The sequence below is a fragment of the Leptonychotes weddellii genome, chromosome 5, assembly GCF_054177405.1.
Source record: "Leptonychotes weddellii isolate Sample4059 chromosome 5, ASM5417740v2, whole genome shotgun sequence".
In the NCBI taxonomy this organism is placed as follows: Eukaryota; Metazoa; Chordata; class Mammalia; order Carnivora; family Phocidae; genus Leptonychotes; species Leptonychotes weddellii.
The window spans coordinates 155,147,568-155,168,523 of NC_138373.1; the positions used below are offsets into that span (position 1 = coordinate 155,147,568).

General features: G+C 53.3%; 1 protein-coding gene across 1 annotated transcript; it reads right to left on the reverse strand.

Annotated features, from left to right (window-relative positions):
- Positions 1–6,674: 6,674 nt before the first annotated feature.
- PNPLA5 (patatin like domain 5, triacylglycerol lipase) lies at positions 6,675–18,818 on the reverse strand. The gene is made up of 9 exons (XM_081819171.1): positions 18,609–18,818; positions 17,993–18,225; positions 16,090–16,155; positions 15,581–15,790; positions 14,130–14,190; positions 12,852–13,037; positions 10,699–10,831; positions 8,450–8,566; positions 6,675–7,858 (listed from the first exon to the last, which is right to left on the reverse strand). Exons 1-9 carry the CDS (start codon positions 18,799–18,801, stop codon positions 7,774–7,776), a joined length of 1,284 nt encoding a protein of 427 aa, XP_081675297.1. The 5' UTR covers positions 18,802–18,818; the 3' UTR covers positions 6,675–7,773.
- Positions 18,819–20,956: the final 2,138 nt, after the last annotated feature.

Genomic DNA, 20,956 nt, shown 5'->3' on the forward strand with positions numbered 1-20,956 from the left:
ATAGCGCCCCCAAATCTGCATTTAATAAGGTACTTCTTTTTCATACTACAATTTGAGAAAAACTGAGTTCTAAAGAGATTTTAGTATAACCCCTCATCCAGTCATTCACTCAAGAAACGTGTACTAAGCACCTACCACATGCCTGCGGCTGGGGGAACACAAAGATGAAAACAGTGGGGTCCAGGTCTAATTCTCTGAGTCTAGCTGTCCTCGACTGTGGAAAAGGAATGATAATCTCTACACCTAGGTTCTATAGCTGGAAGGATGGACAGAGACAACTACACCAGCAAGAATACTGAGTAAAGCAGGTGGGCAGGACCTACTCCCTCTCTCTCTTGCTCTGGAATGATGTACTTGCATAGAGACACACACACATGAGCTGGGAGGCATGGGCCATGTGTACACGGTGGACAGAGGGAGGAAAGAGCAATTAACCTTGGCTCTGGAGGCTTGTGGGTGTCTTTACCAAAATGAAAGAGGACAATCCAAGCACCCGAGGTATTAACGATTAGGTAATGACACAGACAGATCGCCAAAAGCTGGAGAAAATGAGCAAATGAAAGAATGAATGTCCTGATGTTTCAGATGAGGGCTCTCACTACGGGAGAAGTCAAGGGAGATGGTTTTGAATTGGAATCTGAGGTATTGACATGAACTTCCTATTTTTTAAAATACCTATTTATCTTTGCTAAAAAGGTCTTTAGGTACTGGTATTCCGGTAATAACTAGACACACCCAGTCTCCAGATCTTGGTTTTTAAATACTTCCCCACCAAAAGGAACCAGACTCTCTTGGGGGGTGGGGGGTGGAGGGGAGGACAATTCCAGGGCTGGGCAAAAAAAAAAAACCAAAAAAACCAAAATGAGTCTAAAGCATTTTGTTGGGCAAAAAATAGTGTTAAAAAATGATGGGTAAGTCAAAAGGACACAGGGGCTAGCTGAAAGGCCAAATTAGGAAAACTTTGTACATATTAGACAAAAATAGGAAAACAGCTCCGGACGCCTGGGTGGCTCAGTTTTAAAGTGTCTGCCTTTGGCTCAGGTCATGATCCCAGGGTCCTGGGATCAAGCCCCACATCGGTCTCCCTGCACAGTGGGGAGCCTGCTTCTCCCTCTGCCAACCGCTCCCCCTGCTTGTTCTCTCTCTCTCTCTCTCTGACAAAATCTTTAAAAAAAAATAGGAAACAGCTCAAATTTCCATCAATGATAGACTGGATAAATTGTGATATACTCATACAATGAAGATACTTACTACATAGGAATAAAAAAGTGCACATGCACATATGTGTGTATGTGTATGTTGGTGATGCTATATGTTCATTATTTTGTTAGTTTTCTATTACTGCTGTAAAGGGTTACTACAAACTCAGTGACTTAAGACAAAAGTTTATTATCTTATAGTTCTGTAGGCCAAACATCTAATAAGGGTGTCATATGCTAAAATCAAGGAGTCCCCAAAGCTGCGCTTCTTTCTGGAAACTCTGGGGATGGATTCATTGTCTTGCCTTTTCTAGCCTCTAGAGGCCACCGCACTCCTTGGCTTGTGGCCCCTTTCTCCATCTTCAAAGCCAGCAATGGTAGGTCTAGTCTTGCTCACATTATAGTACCCTGACATCGACTCTTCTTTTTCATCCTTCTTCCACTTTTAAGGACTCGTGTAACTACATTGGACCTACCCAACAATCCAGGATAATCTATATTAAGGTCAGCCAACCAGCAACTGTAATTCCATCTGCAACCTTAATTCCCTTTAACATGTAGCATAACATATTCATAGGTTCTGGGGACTAGGGTGCAGACACAGTGGGGAGAGGAGTGTGTTATTCTACCTACTTCAGTTGTATTACTTGAAACTTTTCTATAGGTTCAGGTTTTTTAAGAATAAAACTCTGAAGAAAAACCTTTAAAATAGATAACTCTGAGGATTCTACCTAAAAAGCTACTAGAATTAATGAGTTTATCGAGATCACAGGATACAAGGTCAAAAAGCAAAAATCAATTCCATTTCTACATACTATCAACAAACAATTAGAAATTGAAATGTTAAAAATATCATTTGCAATAACATCAGAAAATATTAAATGACTTAGGAATACAGCTAAGAAAATATGTGCAAAATTTGTATAACAGAAGCTACAAAACACTGATGAGAGAAATTAAAGAGAACCTAAAGAAATGGAGACATATACCCTGTTCATGGATTGTGAGTCTCGACATTGTTAAGATGCCCATTCTCCTCAGATTCATCTACAGAGTCTGTACAGTCCCAGGCAAAATTCCAATGGGCTCTCTTGTTCTAAAGTCTATATGGGAAAACAAAGAACCAAGAATACTCAAAACAATTTTGGAAATGAATAGTGAGGTTGGAAGGCTCATACCACCTGATTTCAGGACTTACTACAAAGCTATTTATCTTAAGGCTATAAATCAAAACAGGATGGGATTGGCATAAGGACAGACATATAGATAAATGGAACAGGATAGAAAGCCCAGAAATAGACACACACATAGATGATCGATTGATTTTTGACAAAAGTATCCTTAAGGAGCAGAAAACAGAAATTTCTTGGGAGCCCAAACTGTCCACCAAGGCCTGGTCTACCCCATGGGTAGTGAAGGCCCCATCTCTAGAAGTGTGGAAGAGGCTGGACAGCCTTCTGTCCTGAACAGACCCCTCCCAACAAAGGTGGATGCAGAAGTTCTCTGCCCCAGAGCCCTAAGGCTGCTGAGGCAGAGGAAAGATGTTGCTGTCCGAGGTGCTGAATGCGCACAGTTCACCAGATCCTGCAGCCCTCCCGATCTGGGATCTGGGATCTGGGTTCTGGGATTAGGATAGCCACGACTCTCCATGGCCCTGATTTTGCTTGTTTTATGTTCTGCTTTGATGAATGTTTTCTGTTTGCATGTGCTATCCAGTTTTTAAGGTTAAGTACTTGTTTATTATGGAAATGTCAAACATATACAAAACTAGAGAAAAGGGTTAAGTGAACTTCTGTGAACTCATCACTCAGTGTCAACTGTTATCAATCCACGTTTCATCAACTCTCAGTCACCCGTCCCCACCCAGATTATTTTGAAGCAAATCTCACGTATTATTTCATTGATAAATATTTCACTACAGATCTCTAAAAGATAAAAACTCTTCAAAACACACGTTCCCAATATATTAACACAGCTAAAAAGTAATGAATGTTCCTTAACATCACTAAATACTTGGTTAGTTTACAAGACTGGATTTAAGGGTGGGATTCAAAGTTCAGAGGGGTTGAGGTATCTTCCTGGGGATTCCCAGTGTAGCCAGAATTTAGTGCTGGGGCAGAGGTCACCCCACTAGCATCACGTGATCCCAGCCTCAGTTTAGCACATACCAGCCTGCTTGGCACAGATGACATTAAGCGAGACTGAGGCACAGACTGCTGGCTCAGGCAGGTAGTCACACTCACATAGTGGCCCCTGAGGACACCAGTGCCCAGGAACTACATGCTCCAACCACACTCCTGCCCAGACAGATGGCTAGATCAAGATCAATTACATCAGAATCCCTGCAGAAGACTCCTCAGTATTTCCACCCAGCATTCTAGCGTTCAGACAGAATGGAACCACAGCCTGACCTGGGTTTGAATGCTAACCCCACCACTGACTGGCTGTGGGACCTGGGACAAGGCACTTCACCTCTCTGAAGCTCAGATTCCTTGTAGGTTTAACTTACCATAGGCCACCTCCAACCTGCCTTTGCACCTACAGTATCCCCTCCTGGAATAACTTTCCGCCAAACCAAATTCTAGGCTTCCAACAAGACCTAGTTCAGAAACCCATTCCATTGTGGGTAATCCCTTCCTGGAATCATCTCTAATACAGTGATATTAATTGTCTATGTAATGGGCTCAGAGAAGAGCTGGAGGCCCCTTAGAAACCAGCTGGTCCAACCCCTGATTTTAAAGATAGGAAATGAGGAATTGATCAAGGACAGAACTTGCCTGGCATCCTACGATGCTGGTGCACAATGAAGCTGTAATGGTCTAGGGATCTCTCTGCTTCCTGGAGCACAGACTTGGGCATTTCCCGCTCTACCACTTATCAATGAACATAACCCTTCTGCGCCTTTGTTTCCTCATCCATAAAATGCAGAGTATATTACCAAACTCCCAGGGTTGCTGTGAGAATTGAAATGATGGGTTTTGTAAAGTGTAAAGTGAGTGTACATGTAAGGGTTAGATTCCCTATTATTTCCACAGAAATGGAAACAGAGGCATGTGAGCTCCTTGGGGGCAGGGATCTGCCTCAGGCACCAGGACACACCCTGCAGACAGTTGGCACTCAGAAAACCAGGCTGGGGCAGGGGTTTGCAGTCAGCCTGGGAGGTGGATTGTGCCAGGGCTCCAAGGCCCAGAAAGGTGCTTGGCTGGAACACCGAGAGAAAGAGGAGGGTGGTGGACCCATGACTTAAGCTCTGCTGATGGGAGACCATGGCATGGGTCTAGAAAGGGCCTTGATATCACACAGCTCTGGGCCCCATCACAGCTCCCCTGAGTTTTCTCTGGACTGTCCCTCACCCAGGGGTGGTGTAAGGCTCAGAGGAGGCCCAGTAGTCCTTCTAGTCCGGTGCCTAACACAGAGCAGACATGAAGTTAGTGCATCTTCTTGCTCCCTCTTTCCTACCATATGATGTAGTCTACAAGGAGCATTTACTTTTCTCAAGTAAATATTTCATGAGGTATGTGCTGTTATCTCCATTTTATGCAGGGGGACCCTGAGGCTCTGAGAGGTGAGGGAATTTCCCTAGGTTACATTAATGCTCAGTTGCAGGGATGGGACTTCGACCCAGGGCAACCTCAATTCAGAGTCCTAGATCCCTCCTTTCCTCTGTAATGCCTCAGGGCTCTGTGCTGGGTGGCTATGTAGGTTGACAAGCCAGGAACTCTGACCTGGATCAGTTCCTGGGCTGGCTGCTTTGTCAGCTGAGCCACCTCCAGGCTTAAGGAAGAACACAGCACTGTTGGTGGATGGTGGCTCAGTGAAATCCACAGGGGTTGCCCAGGCTAAGCCCATTCATTCTGAGGCTACATTCATAGAAGTGGTGACCAGGAGGTGGGAGGTGAAAGGCAATTTAGGTCCAGTACCGGTCACATCATATCAGGGGCAGCGCTGGACTCCATACTCCTAGAGGGATTTGAACAAATTAGGGTTAAGGGGTTGTACTTTACTGAGCAGCAAGTCTGGGTTGGGGATGTCCCTGATGAATGGTTGTAAGGCACAAGCTATTCACTGTGGAGAAGAGCAGCCTCAGAGGCGCCAGCTCACCACCTTTCTATCCCTGCCAGGCTGTCCCCAGGCAAGCAGGTGCATGGGCCCAGAAGCACAGAGCTGGGATCAATGGAGAAAGCCACAGGCAGTCAGATTTTAAAGCCATGTGAGAAAATGTCTAAGAGTTCAAGAGAAGAGAAAGCAGGGAAGTACTTATAAACTGTAAATCGCTGTCAGCGATGTCTGCGAATTATCTCTGCAACCCACAAGCTGTGAAGAGGTGACCCTGATGCATGAGCCACAGACCAAAAAGAAGTGTTCAGAGCAGAGTGTTATCAGCAATTGAGATATTCAACCAAGTAAGCTAGAAACATTTAGTGACATGCTGCTTCAGAGAAGGAGAATGATGAAGAGGAAGGTGGGAGTGGCCAAATATCTTTCTCCATCGAAGACACAAAATAAAGCAAAGGGGGCAAAGATGGCCCTAGGGCAAGCCCCAAAGAACCAATGAGAGGGGAGGTGATAAAGGGAGGTCTGTTTGCCCCTGGAATAGAGGTCCATGTCCTTGATAGGGGACAAAGGACAGGGGAAAAAGAATACTCTCAGAGGCCTCCTGAGCATCTAGATCCTCAACCTGGAGACCCAGGTGACCAGTCCTCCCCTTTCCATAGGCAGAGGAAATCCCAAACCCAGCACCTGGGAACAGGGACAGGGGGTCCCAGCTCTGGATGGAGAGAATCCTTGGGGTTTGGACATCACCTGACTCAAGGTAGCACAGCCTCATTCATGACAGCAAGAGGGGACAAAAGTGAGCTCAGACCCAGTGGATCCTAGATCCTAGAGATGAGCAGGGAGGTGGACCCTCCTGCAAGTCCTCCCTCTCTCTGCCTCTTCTCTCCCTTTCAACCTCCCACCCCCACCCCAGCCCTCCTATGCTCCATTCACCCACTCTGCACTCACCTTTTTGCTTCCCTGCTCCCAACCCTCCAATGACTGCCCAAATCCAACGTCCTGATCACCGTGACAGTGGCCTCTGTGACCCAGCCTCTGCCTGCCCTCCACCTGCCCCATTGCTCACAAGGCTCCGGCCACACTGGCTACCTTCCGTTTCTTAAACACATCGACTGCATTCCTATCTCAGGGCCTTTGCACCTGCTGTTCCCTCTGCTTGCAAAACTCTTCCCCCAGCTCTTTGCCTCTCACCTGAGGCCTAACCCCCAACATCATCTTCTAGGAGGGGCCTTCCTGGACCACTGATCCAGGGTCGCTCCCACCCCACCCGACCACCATCATGTCCACCCTCTTTTGCTCTCCTCACAGCACTGCTGCTCCTCAGATGATCTTATTTTCAGTTTCCAGTTGGCTGTTTAGCATCTGCTCCCCGCCCCAACCCACACCAGAATGTAAGCCTTGTTCACTGTTGTGACCCCAGAGCCTACAACGCACTAAGCAAAAATCAAATGAATGAATGAATGGACGAACGAATGAACTAATGAATGACTCATTATCTCTTTTGTTCGGATTTATTCCTTTGCTCCCTTTTTCTCTTGTGCATGCCTCCATTTCCCCACCCTCCCCATCCCTGCTCGGGCTGAGTGCCTCCTAAGGGCCTGGCCAAGACACAGTGTGGGTTCTGCTCTGAGGACAGGAAAGGGATCCGCTCCCAGGAGAGGCTAGAGGAGGGCTGGTGTCCCAGTCTCCTCTCTGCCTGAGAAAGAAAGGGGCCTGGGAGTGGGCTGTGTGCAGGTACTAGTAAGGAATAATGGTGCTGGCAGCCAGGGGCCCTTGGACACTCCGATGGGACACATGTGGGTGGGATTCTGAGAAGATTTTGATCCCCCTCTCTCCTCCCACCCTCGCATCTCCTGCTGGGGGCTCCCGCTGGATGTACCCAGTAGGAAGTCAGAGATCAAGGTTGCAGGAATGAGGCAGACCATGGGGGTCACCCTGGGGCGAGTGCCAGACAAAGGAAGTCAGAGAAAGGATCTGAGGGGAGGCACACCCCAACCCATCATTTCCATTTGCCTTCCAATCACTGACACTTTCTCTATCTTCTGTAAAGTGCTCTGCAAACATCTCAGCAAAAGCACTGGAACCCTGCTTCTCAGCAGATGCTGCCCCCGAGTCCCCCTACATGGAAATTCAAGAACCAAGATGTGTGTCTCAGCTCCTACCTTCCTTTTTCCCTCTGATGACAGGGTGACCTGGACACAGCGACCAAGGGACACACCAACAGGCTGGGCCTCTCCCAAAAAGAAGTCCTTGGGCCACCAGGAGCTGGCTCCAAGGAATAGGGGCTCCAGAGGGGCTGGTGGGGCCTCTTCTGGCTCCTGGGGGCCACACGCCCACACAGTCAGAGACAAGAGTCTGAGGGGAAAGGAAGGCTGCTCAGCAGACAGCTCCACACTGGGCTCTGAGCTCCGGAAGACTAGTCAGGACTCGAGGACTGAGGGCAGATCTGGGCACAGGATGAGGGCTAAGACAAGGACCAGGAGAGGCCAGTCACTGGGCTGGCCCTGCTTTGTGCCCCTCAGGCCTGATGGGGAGGTCTGGGCTCCTTGGCCAGGTTCACAAGAAGAGCTGCCCCAGGCCAGAGGGGGCTGGTAATGGGCAGGCTGCGGAAGAAGGAGAAGCCAGTGAGTGCAAGGTTTTAGAGCCCAGGGACGGGCAAAGGGCAGGGTGAAGCCCTGTGGGGGCAGCCCTCGCATTCGGTGAGCCCTGGGTCACTCTGCTCCCGGATACTGCCAGGAGGAAAGCCCTGAGACCCTTACTCTGGCCATGCGGAGAGGGGCGGGAAGGTTCCAGGGATGGCCATCAAGTGGCTTGGAAGGACGCCAGGGTCTCTAGCCAGGTGAAGGAGAGATAGGCAGCCCCAACCCAGACCCCAGAGAGCACAGGGAGGGACCTCTGGAAGGCTGTTGGAAGGGCTGATGGGGATCTGGCCGAGCAGGGAGATGCACTCGTCCTCTGGGAGCCGGTCCCGCAGCCTGACCTGTGTGAGAGGCCAGCTCCGGCATCCAGGCCCAGCACGGGTCTGGCAACACAGCAGTGACCAAAGCTATGCCAGAGACTACATGGGGATGTACATGGGGAGAGAAGGACACAGATGGTGTGGACGGCCTGCCCAGGGTCTAGAAAAACAGTGGTGCCTTGCTCCCCCAGGGAAACCACACCTGCTCTGCCCCAGGCCCGTCCCCCCGCCTCACCTGACCAGTCGGAGGAGCTGGTCCTTTGACCTGGAGTAGATCTCGAGGGCCAAGCCCTGCAGCACGCCCCGCATCCACCACAAGTCGGCTGGCAGATCAGGCAGCCATGCCACCAACCTGGAGGAAGGGGCGGCAAACGCTTCACTCAGCTAAGCCTGAGCATGTGGCCTGGCCAAGCCCACCTTCCCCACAGGCCCAGAGCAGAGCCAGGGGTCCCTGCACTGGAGGACCTGAGGCACCAGGCCTAAAGGAAGTGGAATAGAGGTGAGAAGCGCCCACCGCAGAGCTGGTTATAACTCCGCGGGGCACAAGCGTGAAGCCCACGGCAGGGAAGGGCAGGGCTCTGGGCCCAGCTCCCCTGCTCATCAGCTGTGTGACCCAGGCAGGTCAGGGAACCTCTCTGAGCTTCAGCTTCCTCGCCAGCCAAAAGGCGACCATCAGCTTGCCTGCAGTTCCTAACCTCCTCCCTCTCTCTGTCCCTCCTTCCCTTCCCCAGCCCTGCCCTCCTTACTCCACAGCCCTCCATCCACTCTCCCCTGAGCAGCCGGTGACATGCCTGAAATATACATCCGATCACAGCCCTTTCTTGCTCAAAACCCTCCTGTGGCTCCACACCTGGGTCCTGTCGGGTCAGCAGAGGACCAGGTCATCCAATTACAGCAGAGACAGGGCCTGGCTGGGCACCATCTCAGACTCACTGGACACAGCAGGGCCTCCCCTCAGTGTGCTGCCTTCAGCAGAGCCTCTCAACCAGGACCTCAACCAGGCAGACAGGCCACAGGGTGGAGTATGAGAAGCAAAAACATAAGCTAGACCATCACCTCCCTTGTTCTGGACTGTCTGTCTCTATTATTACAACCTACATGTTGAGCATGTAGGTTACCAAAAAAAAAGCTAAGTCTGAATTTTCCTATGGTCTGAACAGGTTTCTCCGTCAGTGCTCATATATGGACTTTTTTTTTTAGCTGAAAAGTCCAGACTTTGCCCTTATCCTTTTTGACTTCAACCTGCAGTTTCAATCTAACAGCTCAGCATGAGGAGAATCTGAGTTAGCAGAAAGCTCTCTCCTGGCTTTGGGCCACTGGCAATTACAGCAGCAGGGCTGATCCAGTCATTAACTCAGCATGGAGCAAAACAGAGAGACCTGTGACTCACTGTCATAGACCTTTTTGGGAATAAAAAATTTTTAAAAAACACAGCTCTCCCTATGACACTTCTCTACTGAAACCCTTTGCTGCCTTCCCACCACTGTTGGGATAAAGACCACGCTCCTCATGTGGCTATAGAGCCCTGCCTGTCTAGCCCCCACCAGCCACTGCCACACTGCCTCACCATCTTATTTCCTCTGCCTTCTGCCCCAGGACCTTTGCACATGCCATTCCATCCCTCTGGAATGCTTTTCCCTTCCTCTTTGCCTGGTGGACTCCTACCCATTCTTCAGATTATAACTCAAAAGTTACCTTCTTTAGGCAGCCTTCCCTGACCAGATAGCCCCTAGGGTGAGCTATCTCAGTTCACGGCCAGTGTAGACCTCTTTTAGGAATCACAGCCAGTATAGACCTCGCTGGGTATCTCTAGGCAGAGGTGTGATTGCACAGGTGAGGGTGTGATGGTTTGTGGGCTGTGAGTTCCACAAGGCCAGGGCCTGGGTCTGAGTCAGGGCTGCCTCCCTATCCCCAGCCAAGGCTTGGCCCCTGGGTAGGCCCTCAATATAACTATTGGTGGAATGAATGAACAAACAGTGCCGAGTGATTCATTAATCAGCAAAGTTAGAATGGTTAGTGAGGGTTTAACCACAACCAGTCAGCCCTGGAAGGGCCTTGTTTTATAGAAAAGGAAGCTGAGGCCCAGAGAGGTCAAGAGACCCAGCTCAGGCCACACAGCTAATCAGAACCAGACCAGCCCCCAGAGTTATTTCTCCAGAAACAGCACATTTCCTCTGAGGCTCTAACAGGTAGAGCAAAGGGCCAAAGGTCCTAGAGACAGGTGAGGGGCCAGAGCATTGACCAGGAGGCCCGTTTCCGATCCATCGGTCACAGCTGCTGCATCATCTCCCCACCAGTCCCATCCTGCAGAGGAGACCCCCCGACACTCCTCTGGGTTGTGCAACCAGCACCAAGCAGCCCGGGGAGGCCAGCCAGGCTCTGTCCACCCAGCGGGCTGGCTGCCCCTCCTGCCCTGGGCACTGGTCTCCACCACAGCCCTGATGGCAAGCCAGGCCCTTCCCAGGACCCCCGGCTGAGCCTCACCTTCTGCTCCAGATGTAAACGTACTCGAAGGGTAGTGTGTAGGGCAGCAACAAGTAGGTCAGTGCCCGCCCAAGGCCCGACCGGCAGAAGCGTGCCCAGGTGCTAGGGTCCCGCACACATGCTTTCTTCAGTGCTACGAGAGAAGCTGGGGCATGACCACCCACCCCTCCAGCCAGCCCCTCACCATTACCCTTAGGGCAGGTGGCCTGAACCCCTTCCCACCTCACACAGTCCACAAACTATGCCCACTCCCCCACCCCTATCTGCAGAGAAAGAGACAGCATTGATCAAGCCCCCAGTTTGAGCCAGCAGAGGTCTGGGCACTCAGCTTGTGCTCTCTCCTTATTGTCCCCAAACCGGAAGGGCGTGCCCCTTTCACAGATGAGGAGACTGAGGTTCAGAGTAGGGAAGTGACTTGCCTAAAGACCAGGCCAGGAAATGGCAGGGTCGCCAAGACAGACCCAAGGACTCAGGCTCCCCGAGCTCTTCCCATGTCTCCCGCCGCTCTGCAAAGTCTGTTGCACCCCCTCCCAGGACGGGCCACGTGTGCCCCCCGTACCTCCCTTGATGACAGCAACACATCAGGGTTATTAACAGTAGCAGCTGCAGGAAGGACAACAACCCCTTCCCGAGCCCCCTTCCCCTGAAATGCCCAGGGTACCAAGGACTGGCATCCTGGCCAGGGCAGAGCCAGAGCCCAAATCCTCATCTTCAGACCGTGGCTCGGCCTCCAACCTTGACTCTGGCTAGTGCTGTGGAGAGACAGCCGCTCGGAGGGTTCACAGACGACACAGCACGAAGACCCGCTCCTCGTTCCCCTGCCATGGGTCCCAGGCTGAGTCCCTCCCCTTCCCTGAGCCTACGTTCCCTCCTCTGAAAAGTGGGGCTCCTGGCAGTACCCGGCTCCCAGGCAGGTGGGCCAGGATTAAGGGAGGTCTGTAAGGGCCGGTCCGATAACTAACTCCCAGTCCCGGGGCATGCTGGCGGTGGTGGCCCATCGAGGAGATGGTTCTCTGGTGCTGCCATGTGGCCGCAGGGACGCAGCCTCAGCTCCCGAGCTCCAAGCTTGGCCCTCAGGGGCTCGCCACAGATCCAGGCCCATTTTTGCAGGCCCTGTATGGTCTCTGGCACGGAAAGAGGCGCCCTCCCTGTCCCCTTCGCCCACCCACACTGTCCTTGCTCTAACCTCAACCACCATCAGCTCTCCTCCCAGGCTTCCCCCCTCCCCCTGCCCAGCCTGTCCCCTCCCAGCTAGGTGCGGTAAACGCCGGACCTACCCTTCAGAGCAGTAGTGAACCCTGAAAAGGAGGGGTTGCCCCTAGTAGGCCGCCCCCCCCAGCGGCTCCCCATCCCTCTCCTGCCGCTTTCAAAGCCACCTGCCTGACCCTCCCAGCCTCTGCCACCCTGGCCCTCAACCACGACACTGCCCCCATCAAACCCAGGACATCTGCACACGCTGCACCTTCTGCCTGGCCGACTCCTCCTCTCCGGTCTCACTTAAGATGCTGTTCAAACCCACATCCCCGTCACCATGACATACGCCTGGACCCTTCTGCTGCTGCAGTTGTGACTTTGGGGTCACTAAGCAGGAGAGCAGACCAAATGGCTCAGAGTGGAACTCCTGCTTGGGCTATTTGTTAGCTGTGTGACTTTGGACAAGTCACTTAACCTCTCGGGGCTATGGTTTCCTCATCCATATAATGGGGACAATCCAGTGCCATCCTCAGAGTACTGGTGGGAGGATGAAATGAGTCCATGTCCACGTGGAGAGTCCAGAACCTTCTGTGTGTGCCTCTCTCACGTCCCTATGTACTTCCTGCCCTTCCCTGGGCCGTGGGCAGAGACCTGGCTTTCTGAGGCACAGATTTGTGTTTGAATCTCCCATCTGCCTCTCCGAGCTTCGGTTGCGTCGTCAGTGAAGTGGGGTAAGGAAAACACGTAGGCCCATGGTTGTGGTGCGGAGTGACTGCCACAACAGGTAGAAAGGCCCTAGGACCACACTTGGCACTCAGTAGGTGCTCAATAAAGGAGTCCTATCCTCTTCCGGCCCCTGAGCACCTGCAGGGCAGGGTCTCTGCACGCCCCCCCACCCCCCGGCCCCTGTGTGCAGGGCATGGGGTAGGTGAGCAAGTGCATGAAAGAAAAGGCAGTACCGGCCTCCATCTCTGGTGAGAGCTGCTCAAAGTCAGGCACATCCTTGACCAGCACACTGGGCACCGCCCAGTTGAGAGACAGGCCCCTCTTCTGGCCTCTGTCATGACCGGCATCCTGGCTCCCATCAGCTGGGGCTGGGGGATCCCTCGACACCAGCATCCAAAGCACTGGTTCCTTGGTAAGTCCTGGGTCAGTGGAGAGGAGGGATATGATGGGTCAGCACGTCCAGAGCCCCCTGGTGATGGTAACAGTCCCTGGCTCTCCATGCCACCCATCCCCCTCGATCCCCAAACCCAGTTCTGGGGACCTGCTTGCTGCAGGATGTACCCACGGCTCCTCCTGAATGACCTCTTCCTGCTCTCCCCTGACCCTTCTCTGCTCCCCATCTCCTGTGCACTTTCTAGTGGCTCATGGGAGCCCGGACCCTGAAGACGCAGTCCAAGGTTCAAACCCTGATGTCAACACCTGTTCACTAGGTGATCTAACTGCCCTGTGCCTCAGTTTCCCTCTTTGAGAAAGGAGAAAATGAAAATCTGCTTCATGTGGTTGTTCTGAGAATTAAACAAGACAAACACCTAAAGCTCAAGCCCAGATCTGGGCACGTATTAAGTGCTCAGCAAATTCTTCCTGCTGCTGTATGTTTGGGGTAAACAACATGGGTCTGGAGCCAGATGGCCTGGGTTCAAATTTCAGCTCTACCATGTGAAGAGCATTGGATGACATCCAGACTCTCCAGCTGAGAAGACCTCTGTAGCCCACCCACTGTCCGATGAACACACACACACACGCACACACGCACACACACACACATGCATGCACATGCACACACACATGCACACGCACACTCCTGAGGCCATACTGAGTCACGTGCCCCGAAGGTGCTCGCCTCTGTTCCTTTGCTCTCGCTCTCCCTCTGCTTGGAATGCCCTCTTCCTTTCTGTCTTCAACCTTTCCATAGTCTTCATAACTCTTCAAAGCCCAGCTTATCTGTTGCCGCCTCCAGGAAGCCCTCCTTGCCCACCCTCCAGGCCGGGTCAGGTGCCCCCTTCTGAGCATCCCCTCCATCTCCATGGGGAGAGGTCCCCCCACAACAGTCTAAGAGCAGCTCAAGAGCAGGACGCGCGTGTGATCCTCTCTAGGTCTCCAGCCTCCAGCTGAGGCCAAGCACAGAGCAGAAGCTGAGTGAGAGAACGAGTGAGCTGAGGTCCCTAAACGCACAAACACCTGGAAAGCAGGATCTACTTGGATGCCCAGCGACTATGGGGGCTACCACCTACCACGTCTCTCTAGGAACCTGAGGGCGTCCAGGTAGCCTTGTCTGCAGCTGTCCGCTACTACCTGCCAAAACAGGTCAGAGTAGGATGGGGAAGGCCTGGACTTGCCCCTCGAGCTGTGGTCACAGTCCAGAGACTTGTCTTCCACTGGAAGCAATCCCCGCCCAGCCCGCACTCCCCAGGAACCCCCTCCATGGGCTCAAGGACCCCAGTGCTGGGCGGGGAGGGCCACGGGACTGCAGGCAGGACGAGCTCCCCCCTCTAAGACTCCTTGGTGGCCGCTCTTGCTCCAGACACTCCGCTCTCTGGTCTCAGTTCTCTCCTCTGGAAAGTGGGATAAGTAGGCCTGGCCCAGGACACCCGGGACACTGCCTGGTTCCTGTGGGTCAATGCATGGTGGTTGCCTTCGCCCTTTGATGTTTATTTCCAGAACCAGCCTGAGATAGCAGAGGAAATTGGGGGCCCACACCCACCTGTCTCAATCGGACAGAAGGCAGGTCCAGAAGGCAGCTCTGCCTTCCCTTGCTGTGTGGCCTCAAGATGGCCACTCCACCTTGAGAGCCTCAGCTTCCTAGTCTCTAAGATGGGGCTGAGATTTTCATTCTACCACACAGGTATAGGGAAGATCAGAGTAAATGAACATGATCTTGTTTCATAAATTATAAAACACTACAGAACTGAGGTGCCTAGCTGGTTCAGTTGGTAGAGCAGGGGATTCTTGATCTTGGGGTCATGAGTTTGAGCCCCATGTGTGGCATAGAATTTACTTAAAGTAAAAAAAACAAAACACTACAGAACCATGGAATGAATGAAGGAATAGGGGAGGGCCAGGACATGGTTGGGGTAGAGGAGCAGGTTATGGTGATAAACTATTTGTTGTCAAATTACCCATTTTCCAGAAATACCAAGGGAATAAAACAAGAAATCTAGGTCTATGGTCCCTTTTTGTCTGTCCTTATGCCTCGCCTCCATGGGGATGGTAAATGTGGCCACAGTCTAGGGCAGTGGTTGAGAGCATGGGTCTAGGCTAGCTGAGGATTTGAAGTCTGGCTTTGCTGCTTCCAGGCTGTGTGACTTTGAACAAGTTGCTTAACCTCTCTGAGCCCTGGTGTCCTCCCTTGAGAAACAGAGGGTACTAGCACCTTCTCACAGAGCCTGACCCTGAGGAATACCAGCAGAGGCCTGGCTCACACCCCAGCTCAGCGGGGTTGGTGCTAGCATGCCTTGATGTGGGGCCAGTCCTAACTCAACATTCATCCAGGCAGGGGAAGAATAGTAAGGACACAACTTGAGCCCCATGTTGTGGGTTCAAGAACATGGCTGTAAGACTCAGAACATGTGTCCTAACTACCCTGAGGTGGGGGGAGGGTGTGGGGACACAGTCTGACTCACAGGACCCTGGATCATGGCCAAGCCTCTAACACCTTCAAGGTGGGCCCTGGGGCCAGACCTACCTCAGGGCTGGGGGGTATGAGGGCGACGAATCCCAGGAAAAAGTTCTTCTTGGAGATCTGGAAACTGGCATTGAAGGCATTCAGCTCATGCATGCCGGCCGAGGTGCTTTGGGCGCAGATGTCCACTGTCCCATGGAAAGGGGACACAGTGATGGTGGAGGAGGAGTCCGCAAAGGGCAGGTTGTTGCTCAGAGCCCCGTTGATATAGCGCTGCAATTCAGGTGGGCTGCCTGCTCAGGATGCCCTATCCTCTCCCCGCACTGCCACGGGGCCACCAGCCGGAAGTGGGCTGCAGCCGGTGACCTCTAGCTGCCCCTGAGCCCTTAGGACCATCTACCCCAGGATGCTCTGAGCACCACCCCCCCCCGGAGCAGAGGGAGGGCCCTGGCACACAGTAGGAGCTCAGGGAGCACAGTTCCCTCCACCCACACGCCTTTCAGCAGAAGGTACACTGGGCCCCCAGAGCACGGGGCAGGGACTCAGTCATCAAACCCCCACAGTGCACTTACCTCCCCTCTGAATTCGGGGGGAATTGTCCCACAGTAGAAAGGAAAGTATAGGGTGCAGACCAGAGCCTGGGAAAACAAGTCAGCGGAAACACCATTATTCACGCTCCTGGTGTTCAGAACCTGTTCTGGGCATGGTGTCTAACCCCAGAGCTGCCTGTGAAGTTTGTTGGCATTAGTCTTGTGTTCAGGGGAGGGAAACGAGGCCCAGAGAAGTTGTCATGTCCCAGCCAAATTCTCAAGGTTAAGAAGGTACTTGAATGCAGGCCTGTCATGACACCTGCCCTCCAATTCCTGCTGATGGATCCTTGCTCACTCGAGACTGCTGCTGTGTTCCCCCCCTTCCCAAGGGCAAACAGAGGCACCAAGTACCATTTATCCATCACCCAGCAGGCAGGAATTCTTCACCAACAATCTAGGTATGCCTCCCAAAGTGTGTTCCCTGGACACTGATCCAACCAGATGCATCTCAAATAAGAAACCCTGACTTCGGGACGACTGGGTGGCTCAGTCAGTGAAGTGTCTGCCTTCGGCTCAGGTCATGATCCCAGAGTCCTGGGATCGAGTCCCGCATCGGGCTCCCTGCTCAGCGGGGAGTCTGCTTCTCCCTCTGCCCCTCCCCCGCCTTGCTCGTGCACGCTCTTTCTCACAAAATAAATAAAATCTTAAAAAAAAAAAAGAAACGCTGATTTCTTTATCCATTTGGAAAACACCATCCACTCTTCCCCGTAGAGTCTCTGACAAGTCCAGCAATGAAAAAGATGCTTAACATATTAACATTTGGGGCTCAAGAGTCCTGTCTTGGAAGTGAGGGATGGTGTGGCAGGCAGCTGTCCTGTACATGGTGGGACACTTAGCAGCATCCTTGGCTTCTACCCACTAGGTGTCAGTACTTTGTACACACACACACACAGAATTGTGACAACCAAAAATGCCTCCAATGTTGTCAAATGTTCCTAGGGGGAAAAATCACCCCTGGTTGAGAACCACTGACCTAGGGCTTACCAAACTCATGGAGCATAGAACCTTGACTTGCAGTCTACTTGGAAATATCCCTCCAAACCTCTCTGGGAGATGCAGCACTCATCCTGGCTCTAACCAGTTGGAGATGCAAGCGGGAGCCTCATTCCCACAGATTAATGATAACGGTGACAGCAGCTAATGTTTACTGAGCACCTATTATGTGCCTGGCCCTGTGCTATGTGCCATACAGGCAAAGATGCTGGGATAACCTTTAGGGTCCCTAACTGGCTTCATCGAGAGCCCATGGACATCAGCTCGCGCCAAGGGACTGGCTCCTCTCCTGCACACACTGAGAATCCCGATCATCACAGACCCAGAGATAGTCCCCACGCTGGGTGCTGGGGTCAGCAAGATGAAGCAGATTCTGCATCACGGACCCCAGTCTGAGTGGAAGGCACAGACCCTGATAAGAACGGGGAGCAGAGCTCCGGGCCTCCCTCCCTGTCTCCCTACCTGCCTGAGCCCTCCCAGGGACCTAATCCCTACTTGGTCCACCTGACCACTCCCAGAGCCTGTCACTGGCCTCCCTCCCTGACCGTGTGGCTCTCTGTCACGACCTCCTGTTTTATAACAATCCTGGATTGTTTCCTAATCCACTGAGGGCAGGCGCCTCTCTGGAAAAGCAGGGGCCCTGAGTACAGAAGCTGGACTTTGCCCCCTCCTCAGCCATTCCCTTCTGTGTCCAGCCGAGGGGCCTTCCCAAAGCAAGATGGGAGTCTCCGTCCTCACCTTCTGGCCCCTCTGTACCGCTACTCTCTCATTTATAAACAAACCCAAGCCTCAAGTGACACCCCCCACCTCCCTGAAAGGAGTGTCTGCCTCTGGGAAGCACCTGGAAGTCACCATAGAGATGGAGCCCACTCACCTGCCACCACATGCTCACCTGGATGACTTCATCGCGGGTTGTGAAGTTGGTGACTATGATGTTGTGGCCATCGGGCCATCGGGTCAGCGAGATGCCCAGCTTCTGGGAGGCCAGGATATGAATGTTGGAAGGCAGGCTGTCCTGCAACTGCTGCCTAATGTGCTCAATGGGTGCGAAGGCGGGGTGGAAGATGATCAGGCTCACCTGCTCCACCTGCTTGACCATGCCCAGGAGATGGGAGCAGCAGAAATCTGTGCGCATGGGGAGAGGAGAGGGTCCTCAGTCACCCAGGGGGCCTGCCCACATCCGTCCAAAAGACTTGACCTCCCTCCCGGGTACCATGGGAGTGGACCGTCTTCCCTTCTCCAGCTCAGAATATCTGTCCCAGCCCTACGTTCAAACGCTCTGTCCACCCTCTGATCTTGGAAACAGCCTCCCCAGCTCCGATCAGTCCTCTGCGAAACGAGAGTAACCATACTCCTCAGGGTTCTTATGAGGGTCCCATGGGATCATGCTGGATGTAAAGGGCGCAGGGCAGAGCGCCGGCACGCCCCTCTCCGCGCCCTCCCTCCGGCGTGGAGCCCGCGTGCCCCCCACGCCCCGCCCCCCCCAGCCCGCGCCGTCCCCCACGCACCGACGGACTTGCCCGCGACGAGGCAGACGGCGTTGAGCGCCCCGGACGAGGAGCCGTAGAAGCGGCGGGCGCCCTGGAGGAGGTGCGGGGCGCGCTCGCTGAGGCAGCGGGTCACGCCCACATGGTAGAGCCCCAGGAAGCCGGCGCCCGAGAAGGACAGGCTCCAGCTGCCCTCGTCCTCGTAGCAGCGCATGGCGGTGAGGCCGGCCCGGGCAGTCCGCGCTGGAGGAGCGAGCGGAAGTGCGGCCCAGATGAAAGGCTCGGGCGGGAACCCGGCCCCGCCCCACGCGCCCCCGCCCCGCCCCACGCTGCGTCACCCGCCGCCGCAGCCAATGAGGTCCCCGGGCCGCGACGCCCCGCCCCCCCAGGTGTGCCAGCTCGCTGGCGCGGGGTGGGGGGTGTACCCTGGCGTCGCCCGCACACGCCCGCTGGGGGGCGGATCACGGGCCGCGACTGCGGGTTGACCGGCCCCGGGGCAGTGGCACCGGCTCTCCGTCTGATCGCTGGTAGCAGAAGCATTATTCCCGCCCTCATTTTACAGATGGGGAAACGGACGGGCCCTGAAGGCAAGTGCTAGCCAGGAAGTGGCAGACACCTGGCACAACACCTGGCCTTTGGAGTCAAGCCGGACTTCATTCTGAACTGTGCTGGTTCAGGTACCAAGGACAGCCAGAGTCCGCTGCCACGAGCCATGTGACTTTGCCCAAACTCCTTACTCTCTCTGGGCTGCAGTTTGCCTGCATACTCTGAGGCCCTTGGATGCGAGGACCCACAGAGCTGTTTCTGCTCTGATTGCTGCTCCTCTGGGGCAGACGCACCATCGACTGGCCAGTCCTGGGGGGTGGGATGACAGCCGGGACAGTAGGCACAGGCACTGTGCTAAGTGCTCTTTGCAGTCACCCTCACAACGCTGTGTGGGTCAGGACCGCTGTGCCTATGTTCATTTAGGGACATTGAGCCCTGGAGAGGCTTAGGCACCCATATGGCCAGGAAAGACCTCCAAGAAAACGTGCCCACACCCTTAAAACTGGGGCAGTGGTTCTGGAAGTCAAGCAGGCAACGGGGGAAATTAAGTACCCCAAACAAATTCTTTGAGGCGTCCACAAGGATGTTGTGGAGGAGGAAGAGGGAGGTCATAGGTGACTCTCCCCACCACTACCACCTCCCCAGGGAATGGATGAATAACCACAATGGGACAGTTCATGGAAGGTCAGAGAGCCTCACATGTGATGAGCAGAAGAAGAATGAGGTTTATTGCCTGGCGCCATTTATGCAAACATTTAAAAACACTCCCAACGCGTTGCTAGGTATTTTTAAAACAGCCTGAGACATGGATTGGTAGATCACACCATATATATATATATATCAGAAGGTGTGCAATGGGGAGTGGAAGGCAAGGGAAACAGGTGTGTGTATGGGGGGGGGGGTCAGCCAGAATTGCACTCAGGCTCAGGACCTCCCTGTACCACTTCCAGACTGAGTAAGGGGCAGACCCATGGAATAGACCCTCCTGGACTCACCTCTGGCAGAGTGCCTGGAGGCCTCTTTCCTTGGAGGTGGGAGCTGGGAGGTCAGGAGAGGCTTTATGGGCAGACCCGTGAAGGCTGACAACCTTCCTTTGCAAGCATTTCCCTCCTACCTGACACTGGGCTAAGTGCTGTCTCATTTTATCTTCACAACAGCCCTGCGAGATAGAGAGTACTACCAACCCCATTTTGCAGATGAAGAAACTGAGACATAAGCCAGGAACCCAAGAAAGCCCAGCCAGGAAGGGTTGAGCTGGCACTCCATGGCCTCCTTGTCACCTTAACAATAGAGAAGTGTGGGAGCAGGAACTGGAGGTGGGGGTGTCTAAGCTTCAGGCTGGGGGAGTCCATAAGGACCAGGCCGGTGGGCATGAGGTTTCACGACTCTGGGAGTGGAGGTTTCTCTGCAGGAATCAGGGCAGAATAGTGCTTCTGGGAGAATTCTGGAAGACTGACCCTGGAACATTTTCTTATGCCAAAAAAGTAAGAAAGTGTTTGAAAAATGATGAGGACTTTTCCAAAGGATACAGAAGCCAGCTTGTATAATGCAGATTAAGGGACGTTCCACTAAATAACCTACCCCTACTCTTAAAAAAAAAAAAAAAAAAAAAGGTTAAGATCATGAAAGATAGGGGTGCCTGGGTGGCTCAGTCGGTTAAGCATCTGCCTTCAGCTCAGGTCATGATCCCAGGGTCCTGGGATCAAGCCCCACGTAGGGCTCCCTGCTCAATGGAGAGCCTGTTTTCTCCCTCTCCCTCTGCCCCTACCCCCGCTCATGCTCTCTCTGTCTCTCTCTAAAATAAATAAATACAATTTAAAAAA

Bases quoted from the DNA above. Each gene is read 5' to 3' on its own strand.
- PNPLA5 (XM_081819171.1), bottom strand. From the start codon at position 18,801: ATGCGCTGCTACGAGGACGAGGGCAGCTGGAGCCTGTCCTTCTCGGGC. The intron at 14,191-15,580 runs GTAGGTCTGGCC...CTGTTTTGGCAG, and splicing joins TCATACCCCCCAGCCCTGAG to GTAGTAGCGGACAGCTGCAG. The intron at 10,832-12,851 runs GTACTGCCTTTT...CTTCTCTCGTAG, and splicing joins CTCACCAGAGATGGAGGCCG to CACTGAAGAAAGCATGTGTG.